Genomic DNA, 11316 nt, shown 5'->3' on the forward strand with positions numbered 1-11316 from the left:
CTGGTGCCACAGACAGAGTGTTCTGCTAGTTTCCCTGATCGTCACTCGTTGGAAATGTTTGAGGAGATTTGCAGTCCTTTCTTCTTTAGTGTCTGTCTGTATATAAACCGAATTCATCCGGAACACAATTTTTGTTTATTGGGAGTTTTTTCTTTTATTCATCCTTCATTCTGCTTTGTGCTTATAGATCAGTTATTTATTAATTTTTTTGAATGATGGAGTCTAAATTGGTTATACATTTCTTTTGAAATTCATACTCATCTTTTGGTATGAATTTGTGGGCACTGATTACCCATTTTTGCCTTAATAAGTACTTTTATTCCCACAGTCATTTATACTGTATCTACTTTTACTTCTTCACCTCTCATTTTAGTTGGTCTTTTCTCTATTATTCTTAATTTAGTTCATGGGTTGTCAATGATGTTGATCTTTTCTGACAAATGACTCTTCCTATGGTTGATATATTCCTATTTTTTTGGTACTCTGTTTGGTTCATTTGAGTTTTCTGTTTCAGTTTCCATCATTCTGCTAATTTTGCACTCATGCGACCCTTTTCCTGATGGTTAGAGATAAAGGAAATTGATTTTTGAGACAGCAAATATGTGTGACCATACCGCAGAATTATATATTAGGATATATGGTCAGTATGTTGTGTGCCATGTTATGTTTCCATGGAGAAATGAAGTCCTGATGAGTCCTTCTCAGCCATCTTTCTGACATTGTCTGATTGACTTGATGCTTCTATATTAGCATTCAAGGGTATATTCTTCTGAATGTAGTAAGTGCAATGATTTTATTTTATTTGAAATCTTTCAGCTATATCTTCATCTGACATGCAGAGTTTCCCCCAAAAGTGCAGCATAGAAGGTTCTTTCCAGAATGGGTCAATGCAGAGATACAAAGATAGTGCTGTTGAGATTTTACACTTATGCACAGACTGGGACAATGATGGGGAGAGTGAAGGGCCTCAAAGAAATCCTGGACGATACACCCAAACCAAGGCAATTGCCCTTAATGAGAATCTCACTGCCGCAAATGGTGAAGGTATAAACTGCTGTGGAAAACCTCACTTTTTAAGTCAACTGTTTCTGCAGAGCAGTGTGTTTCTGTCAGCACAAGCTCCAACCAGATATTCAAACATAGCTATTTGTGGACAGACCATTTGGAACATCTGAAAAGTAACCTAGTCCATGCTGAGAATAATGATTTGAGCCATTTGGAATATAGGATTGGCCTGACCTTTCAGCCAGATGTTTCTGATCATCAGAGATTTAGAAATAAAGAACAAAGTGCTCAGTGGGATCCATTCAAGAGGGGCTTCACTGAGGACTCGACCCTCCAGAATGACCAGAGGCTTTTCACTGGAGACAGACTTGCTCAGTGCACTGAATCTGAGAAAGCATTGAACCAGAGCTTCAGTGTTCAAAGATGTGTCAGGGCTAGGTTTGCAGAGAACCATTATGAATGTGATAAATGTGGAGAAGGCTTTCATCCAAGTTCTAAACTCAGTATACCTAATGGTCAGCATTTGGAAGACAGTCTTCATAAATATAATGAATGTGGGAAAGCTCATAACCAGTCCTCCAGTGTTGGTGATCATCAGAAAATTCACAAGGGGAAAAAACCCATTCAGATGTAATAAACCAGGGACCATGATTAGTCAGTCATCAATCCTAAATATCAATAATATAATCCCTATAGGAAATAACACTTATATTTTTAAGGAATGTGGTAAATCCTTTGACTGCCACTCAATACTATCTCAACATTAGCAAATGCATACTGGAGAAAAAATGAAATATGAAGAAGGTGGTTAAACTTTTAAGGACAGTTCATCAATAAATGGACATAAGCAAATCTGTACTGGAGGGAAATTTTACCAATGTCAAGAATTTGGAAAGTCAGTTAACCACAGCTCAAAGCTTATGCAACATTGTAGAATTCATACTGGAGAGAAACCTTACCAATGTGAAGAATGTGGGAAGGCCTTTAAACAGAGCTCAGGGCTGACCCAACATCAGATAATTCATACTGGAGAGAAACCTTACAAATGTCAAGAATGTGGCAAGGCCTTTCACATTAGCTTAAGGCCTACTTATCATCACAGAATTCATACTGGAGAGAAACCTTACAAATGTCAAGAATGTGGCAAGGCCTTTAGGTGGCCCTCAAACCTTACTCGACATCATATAATTCATCCTGGAGAGAAACCTTACAAATGTCCAGAATGTGGCAAGACCTTTAACTGGTCTTCAGACCTTACTCAACATCCCATAATTCATACAGCAGGGAACACTTTACAATGTCAAGTATGTGGTAAGACCTTTAACTGGTCTTCAGACCTTACTCAACACCACCAAACTCATAGTGGAGAGAAACCTTACCAATGTCAAGAATGTGGCAAGTCCTTTAAACAGAGCTCAGCGCTTACCCAAAATCACGTAATTCATACTGGAGAAGAACCTTACAAATGTCAAGAATGTGCGAAGGCCTTTACGTAGCCCTCAGAGCTTATTAAACATCAAATAATTCATACTGGAGAGAAACCTTACCAATGTAAAGACTGTGGGAAGGCCTTTACATGGCTCTCACCACTTACTAAACATCTCCGAATTCACACTGGAGAGAAACCTTACAAATGTCAAGAATGTGGCAAGGCCTTTGTCCAGCAAACATAGAATTCATACTGGAAAGAAACCTGACAAGTGAATTTAATGTGGCAAAGCTTTTTTTTTTTTTAAGATTTTATTCATTCATTTGACAGAAATCACAAGTAGGAAGAGAGGTAGGCAGAGAGAGGGGGAGAAGAAAGCTCTCTGCTAAGCAGAGAGCCAGATGCGGGGCTCAATCCCAGGACCCTGGGATCATGACCTTAGCCAAAGGCAGAGGCTTTAACCCACTGAGCCACCCAGGCGCCGCTGTGGCAAAGCTTTTAACACACAAACAACCCTCACTGGACATGAGAAAATTCGTACTGGAGAAAAACCTGCAAATGTAATGTATATGAGAAAACACCCAAGGACTGCTCCTCCCTTACTGCATATCCAATTTTATATAGGAGAGTAGCTGTACAGAGAGAGAGCATGTGTCTGACCTCTCAAAGGAACTCCCAACTTACTTAACATCCTAGTTACCATATAGGAGCAAAACTGTAAAATGTAAAGAAAATGGACAAGCCTTTTTTGGAATTCAATCCTTACTCAGTCTCACAAAATGCATATGAGTTTCAAACCCTTGTAACATAATGTGGGTAGACGTTCATTTTAATATACACTGGATATTATGTACCAGAGAGTGCATTCAGGAAAGTAACTCGAATGGCATAAATATTTAGAAGACTATTTAATTGCACATTAAATTCCAATAAATGTAACATAAATCAAGTAAAAGGAATACTTTATTCACTCTATTCAGACATTACTCTGTATGAAAATAGTGATTATAAGGAAAATTCAAACATTTAGAATGTGTATATGGTATTCCGCTTCAACAGATTTAGTGAATGGACTTTTACATATGTATAAGGGATCTCAATATTTTTATGTTTTACATTGACCCTATGTGACTTTTGTGACTAACAATATTCATGTATTTTACTCTGAAATCTCTCCTGAGAATCCCTTTACTCTTGCTGAATATGGAAGAGCACGTGGCTGATTGTTGCTCCATCAAAGATACCAGATGCCCTGCTACATTAGTTGGATGCATGCATGCTTTATTTTCTATGGAAGACGTAGGACCGTATAACATACAACATATGAGGAAAATCTCTGTGGAGATGCTTAAGGTCACAACATTGATATAAGTTACCATGAAGTAGGTGTTCAGGACACATACTACTCCATGTTTTAAACTAAAGAACTTCCTCAATATTAGAAATAGAAGGTTTTACTAATTGTTCTTTAAGAAAAAGGAGGTGGCAGGCAGTACACTACCGAGGCGTCTTTGTAAGCACCATCAATTCGTAGTATGACTTGATGTGGTTAAATGAGGAAATCCTGACAGATGAGAAGCAGGGTAGCTAACCCTTCCCTACAATGCCATACCATTGAACACGCACATTTCTTAGGAACGTACCTCAGTCCTGAAATTTTTGGAAATAGGGACTCCCACATCTTTCCGACAACACGCGAATGCTTCTGCACATGTGTATTCTGTATTTCGAATGGTGATGATAGACTGGATTTGAAATGCATAACTTAGTGTATGTGTGAACTTAATATATTTTCATTAATAAAACCTAGTGTGTTTTAACATATGGATATGGGTGTGTCATGAATGATGTGTTATCCTACCTCCAGTGTTAATCTCTCTCATTGAAGGTTGCAGGTTAATGATGGAATCAATCACCTGTTTGGCACTGGAGTAAAACAATATACCTAGTAATCCACTTTCCCAGTGGTCTGAAGTTTTGGGAGATATGTGACTGTTTAACCCCTAGTCTATACTATGATTTTCTCCTCTTTGTGAATAGGATGATATTACAGTGGGTGTATTACTGAGGTATGTAACATAGAGATATTGTTGGTGTTTTAGCTCTTATACTCCATGATGCTGTTATTTGGCATTGATTTTTTGTAGCGAGTAGTTTTGTCAGGGCCTTACACTGACAGGAGCCCTTCTCACTAGTGCATTCCCCAGTCAACACGCTGCAGGGTCACAAGTTAGTGGAAGATCTGATAGGATATTTGTACTCTGTCCTTATGACCCACCATCTCTCCTTCCTCTTAATGCTTTCCCTCCCATGTCCCTCAGAGAACACTCCCCCTCCCCCAGGACTTCCCTAATCTGTTTTAGTCAGAATGGCATATTCTGCACTTAGACGTGGGACTCTATAGCTCTGCACCATGGCCCCAAATGAAATCATGTGCCCCATATTCTACACTGAGTGTTGTTTTGATGTGTCTATGAAGTACACATGCACATATGACCATGCTATGTGTGTCATAGATACCCCTTAAGAAAGAGAAATCTATACTAATAGGAGTGGTGTTGTAGCCCAGGGAAGAGACAGAAAATATTTAAGATGAAGAATTAGCATGTAGAAGAGTTGCTGAGTTGCCCAAGTGACTCCTTAGATGTAGAAAAAGAATTTCTACTTGTTTTAGATCCTACTTATCTCTAGATCTCCAGTTGTATTCCCCCTCATTTTTCTTTCCATCTGCATAGGCACCACAGGCATTCTATTTTGCCTGTGCTACAGAGACAGTGTCCTCAGATAATGCTTCATTGAGATTACATAGATGGAAACCAATGGGTATTCAGACATTTAGCACGACGATGTGGGATGTGAATCTCAGTAAAATTTGAGAAAGTCACCACCCTTATAAAGAATGACAAGACCTATTAATAGGAAATGTGAGGAACTCTTTACAGTGTGGGGAGGGAATAGGAGGTGGCTCCCTTTAGTCACTATAAAGACCCAGGCAGCTCTTGCTGGTGTCATCTGATGAATACATGTAATGGGGAAACAAAAGCCATTTTTGCCAAAGGTGGGTTTCTCTGGCTAGGGAAGTCCTGTTTTATCTTGATGATTTGATTGACCTCCTGTGTCTTCCTGAGGACTAATGCTGTTGGATGTCAGTGATTACTGTACTTCCCTGGCTAGATCTGTGACAAGGGATGGAGGAGGTGTTGGATGATGCAATCACGGGGGCAGCTTTAAGATGTCATGTGGTTGAATAGATGTTTGAGATGAAGAAGCCTTCTGGGCAGTGGAATAGGCCAGATCAGCAAGGCATTTGCTATGGTTGCTCTAAGGCCTGTTTCCCAGGTACATAACCCCAGTGAAGGTAATAAGATCCTCCGTGGTTGGGTGATCCTTCAGGGAAGCTCCTTCCTACTGTGCGGGACCTTCCTCCCTTTCCTCAGCACCATAATGGGTGTCGTTCTAGGGGTACCTGGGTGGCTCAGTTATTAAGTATCTGCCTTAGGCTCAGGTCATGAGCTCTGCATCAGGCTTCATGTTCAGAGGGAAGCCTGCTTCTCCCTATCCTTCTGCTGCTGCTTGTGTTCCCTCTCTCATTGTGTCTGTCTCTGTCAAATAAATAAAATCTTAAAAGAATAATATTTTTGTTGGGGGGTAGGAAAAGAATAAATGAAACAAGATGGGATCAGGAGGGAGACAAACCATAAGAGACTCTTAATCTCACAAAACAAACTGAGGGTTGCTGGGGGAATGCTGGGAGAGGGTGGTGGGGTTATGGACATTGAGGAAGGTATGTGCTATGAAGTGTGTAAACCTGGTAATTCACAGACTTGTACCTCTGGGGCTAATAACACATTATCTGTTAATTAAAAAATTAAAAAATAGAAAAGGGAGAAAAATAATATTTTAAAAAATATAAGGAGACTGGTGGAATCATTTATAATCTACTTCTGTCTGCAAGAGCCCACCCCCTTAAGCCCTAAGCATGGAACCACCTCCTTCAGACATTAAAAGTATAGCTCTTAGGGGCTCTGGGGGTGACTCAGTTAAGGGTCTCACTTTGGCTCAGGTTATGATGTGAGGTTCCCAGCACATAGCCCTGCAGTGGGCTCTCTGCCCAGTGGTAAGTTGGCTCCTCTCTCTTTCTCTGCCCATCACCACCCACCACCAGGAGGGCATCTCTCTCAAAGAAAAAAAAAAGTGTAGCTCTTTCTGAGCACAAGTCCCACCCACATGCTACTTCAATAAACTTATTAAGTTGCACCATAAAACATCATGGAAGTTCTTCCTGACTACTGTGCTGAAGGATGCAACAATTTTGTTATCCAGAAACCCAAGCTGGCTGCCATTCCATTGAAAAGCCAATGCATAGGGCATGAGTTTTGATTGGAATGGAATATCAGCATTATTCAGGAGGTGAGCCAATTGGAAAGAAGAAAGACTTTTTCTGATCAAAAATCAACTCCAAGGAATTTACCAGGCCTTCAGAGTTTTGAAGGAGCTTGAGGACAGTGAATCAGGAAGAGGGAATAGGACAGTCTGACATAGTTCTTGATGGCCTGTGCGCTCACTCTGCCTCCTATGGACATTACAGAGGTGCTTACAGGATGTGTATTTGTCCCCATGCGTGGTTGTGTCAGAGGGTGGGATTACCAGTCCTTCTTGGAGATAATGTGTGATATATAGATGTACAGAGAAGGGTTTACTCCATTCATGGAAAGGTGCACACAGAAATTTAAAGGTTTTTAAGTTGGCCCAAGAGGCCAAGGGAGGGTTTCAATTTAAGTTAGAAACCTGTCTTGGGGCTCCTGGGTGGCTCAGTGGGTTAAAGCCACTGCCTTTGGCTCAGGTCATGATCCCAGGGTCCTGGGATTGAGCTCCACATCAGGCTCTCTGCCCAGCGGGGAGCCTACTTCCCTTTCTCTCTCTGCCTGCCTCTCTGCCTACTTGTGATCTCTGTCTGTCAAATAAATACATAAAATCTTAAAAAAAAAAAAGTTAGAAACCTGTCTACAAGGTTTGTCCTGTGATACAAATGGCATTATTGCCTTCTGCTATGATGCCGAGTTATGTGTGTGTGTGTGTGTGTGTGTGTGTGTATTCAAGAATCAATCAGATGGAGGACCTTTATTAGGAAGAGAACTGATCATGATGTGGGAAACAAAGGCAGAAGAAAACATACTAATATCCTTATACCTACAGGTCATTGACATATCCTTGAAACAGGCAGAGTGACATTCCTCCAAGGACTCAACTGCCATGATGTTAATATGTTGCTAATGAGAAAAGACAATCCTGACCTGAATTCTGCAACCCTCACCAGGATCCTGTAAGTCTACTTTAACATAAAACATTTCCTTTGGAAACTTCCCTTTTCTCTCAAACCCCCTACCTACCTCTTGGTAAAACTCCTCCAAGCAGATAGTGATGGATAAACATCAGAAAGGTCCCATGACTAAGGATTTTTGGTTGGTAATAAATGACCTTTTCCCAAGAACTGATATTCCCCTCAGGGTTCTGGATACCTTGCTTCCAAAATTCCTTAGATACTTGTGCTATCCCAAACCCCCTCCAACTTGATAGTATATAATGGGCCATGCCTCATGACAGAGTGTGGTCTTTCTTCCCCTGGGTCCTGTCCCTATGCTTTCACAAAATCACCTTTTGCACCATAGACATCTCGAGAATTCTTTCCTTGCCATGGGGATCAAACCATAACATTCTTTCCTACATGGATACCAGAGTTTAACAGTTTATATCACAAACAGTTGCCTACCTATAACAGACACATGAAAAAATGTTCAACATCATTAGCCACCAGGGACATTCAAATCAAAACCACATTGAGATACCACCTTACACCAGTTAGAATGGCCAAAATTACAAGACAGGAAAAAAGTTTTGGAGAGGATGTGGAGAAAGGGGGACCCTCTTACACTGTTGGTGGGAATGCAAGTTGGTGCAGTCACATTGGAAAACAGTGTGGAGATTCCTGAGAAATTAAAAATAGAGCTACCCTATGACCCTGCAATTGAATTCCTGGGTATTTACCCCAAAGATACAGATGTAGTGAAAAGAAGGGCCATTGGTACCCCAATGTCCATAGCAGTAATGGCGACAGTCACCAAAGTGTGCAAAGAGCCAAGATGACCTTCAACACCCAAATGGATAAAGAAGCTCTGGTCCATATATACAATGGCGTATTATTCCTTCATCAGAAAGGATGAATACCCAACTTTTGTATCAACCTGGATGGGGACTAGAAGAGATTATGCTGAGTGAAATAAGTCAAGCAGAGAGAGTCAATTATCATGTGGTTTCACTTACTTGTGGAGCATAAGGAATAACACGGAGGACATTAGGAGAAGAAGAGGAGAAGTGAGTTGGGGGAAATCAGAGGGGGAGATGAAGCATGAGAGACTGTTGACTTTGAGAAAGAAACTGAGGATTATGGAGGGGAAGGGTGGGGGGGTTGGGTGAGCTTGGTAGTGGGTATTAAGGAGGGCATGTATTGCATGGAGCACTGGGTGTGGTGCATAAACAATGTTGGAACATTGGGAAAAAACAAAATTGAAAAAAAAAAAAAAGAAGAAGAAGAAGAAGAAGAGTTGCCTACCTGGAGGACAAACCATTGTTTGATAAATATTTCATCTTTCCTTTCTCCTCTGAATATAATCCCCTCTTTGGAAATTTGAAATCCTACCTCCTCCTTCTTAAGTCACCATGACACAGAATCTTCAATCACCTTGTTAGGACCTATTTAGCAAGAGGCTTTCATTAAAATTAACCTGTCCCTGCTCCCCTTCCCCCAGGGGATTTACTTAAAAACAAGTCCAGAAACCAGCTCCAGGTGACAAAGCCCAGATACAAGGGTGGGTCAGGCCAGGTGGAGACATCCGATCAGAGGGGGGTTGCATACTGTTTCCCTAGCTACCAAGGAGTCTGGACCTGCCCTTTGGGCACATTTCCGGAGCAAATTCTGACCAAGGTGATAGGCTGGTTCAAATGTCTACTAGGGTAAATTGTAATTCAATAGGTCCTAGCATCACTGTGGGGTTTCCTGTGTGTGTGACAATCTCATTGGTCACCTGTGCATGGCCAGGCCTGACTGCATGGCCTTTGCCCTTAAAAGCTAGTCTGTGAAAGGAGAAGGGTCGCCCTCTCTTGTAAAAGGTGCATCCCTGAAGGTTCGGTTAGATTCTTGATGCTTGGCATGAAATAAATCTTTGCTTGACCCTTGCTTTATATCAGTCTCACTCCTTTAATCTCGGACCCATTATTGGGGCATAACACTCCTCTCTTTGAGCCTCATGTCTTTCTTGTTCCCATAATTAAGAACTTCATTGTTTTCTCTACTGAAAATGTCTTACATCATTTTAAGTCTTAGACCAGCAGAAGAATTGAGAACAGCGCAGAAAAAACAAACTTTCCTCTCCTCACATTCATTCTGTTGTGTGAACTGACCTCCACACTTCAGACCCGGAACAGAACGTGCAGACAGAGTTGGGGATCAAGGGCACCCGGATCTTCACTGCTTGCCAGCCAAGGAAGCCTCAGCAGGTCGGGCCTTCAAACCTGCAGCCCACCTGGGGAAAGAGGCCAAGGGTTTGTTGGGAGATGCTGGGTAATGGCCAATTTCCAGAGGAATTTTGTCTGTGCCGCCAGCCCTGTTTATCATGCTGTCAGGGTGGAACTAGGTTCCTGAAACAAAGGGCTGAGAAGTGAAAAGAGGTCTGTGGGGAAGAGAAAGGTTACGTATTTGGAAATGGAGTCCCACTGAAGCATTAATTGCTTTTTTCTTTGTTCAACTTGATGCCTTTCAAGTGGTTTTCATTTCACTCACCAAGACAGCTGTTGTAAGAAGACTTCATACTTTACACTGAGAAACCACTCAGTGTTTTCTGGAATGGCTAAAATAAAGAAAAAGGATAACATTCAATTTTCCTGAGAATGCTGAGAATTAGAATTCTCGTACATCGCTGATGGGAGGGTAAAAAGAACATGCAGTGTGGAAAACTGTGTGGCAGGTCCTTATGAACAGAAACACTGAAGGGGAATATTTTGTCACCCTAAAATATGTATCTTTGGCCTGAGCATTATTTTCAACTGGTTATTTTGAATCAAAGGCAGATAAAGGAAGAGCTCTGAGATCCTGTGTTTATTTTGAAAGAGACATTTGCATTTATACAGGAAAGTTCAGTCTGTCAGGGGTCTCCCTCTGTGTATCAGAAAGAGGGAAAAGGTGTCAGTCTCCCAAAAATGATGGTGGAGAAGGCAGGGCTCGAACTCTGCACCCAGCCCCAGCCTTGGTTCCCCTGCTTGGTCTGGTCACCTCCCCAGTTCCTTCCCTGCAGGGTCACCTGTGGAGTTTCAGGGAGGATCTTCTCTGCAGGCCTCCCCCTCAGATTCTGTCAGGTGGTTTGGGCGAAAACAACACTGTTGTGTTAATTAAGGGCTCCAGGAGATTCTCAGCGAGACCTGGGGGGAGCCCGAGTGCTTTCAGTGGTTTTCTGAGAGGATTTGTGGCTTTGGTCCTGGAGAGGTGACAGGGCCTTTGCTCTGTGAGTCTGGGAGGGTTGGGTCCCTGCAGCCCACGGTTCTGATGCTGACACTGCAGTTGTGAGTGGCGGTGGCAGGGGACCCCTCCCTCCCCACAAAGCAGGTAAGGAACACAGGGATTGGTGTCCTCATGGGAGCTCACAGTTTCTGAGCTTCTCCAGACACAAAGGACTGGGAAGTTGGGCCTTTTCTGCATCTCTGAGTCCTGCCCATGGGCGAGCGGTGTGAGGAGAAGGAGCTCTGTTGCTGGATTTCAGGGCATTTTCTCCTGATGCAGCTGTGATTTCCCCCCAGATCCTTCGTGAGGACAAAATCTAGAGGTGGAGTTG

General features: G+C 42.1%; 1 protein-coding gene across 1 annotated transcript; it reads left to right on the forward strand.

The window, feature by feature from the left end:
- Positions 1–1227: 1227 nt before the first annotated feature.
- Positions 1228–11305, forward strand: LOC111140166 (zinc finger protein 724-like; the record flags this gene model as incomplete). The annotated part of the gene is given in 5 exon segments (XM_022492511.1): positions 1228–1626; positions 1877–2662; positions 2664–2705; positions 2913–2994; positions 11282–11305. Coding segments are annotated over 5 exon segments (1333 nt in total), but the record flags the coding sequence as incomplete, so codon positions are not given.
- Between the last annotated feature and the right edge of the window lie 11 nt (positions 11306–11316).

This window comes from Enhydra lutris, unplaced genomic scaffold (genome assembly GCF_002288905.1).
Source record: "Enhydra lutris kenyoni isolate GAN:26980312 unplaced genomic scaffold, ASM228890v2 scaffoldscaffold211, whole genome shotgun sequence".
Lineage (NCBI taxonomy): Eukaryota > Metazoa > Chordata > Mammalia > Carnivora > Mustelidae > Enhydra > Enhydra lutris.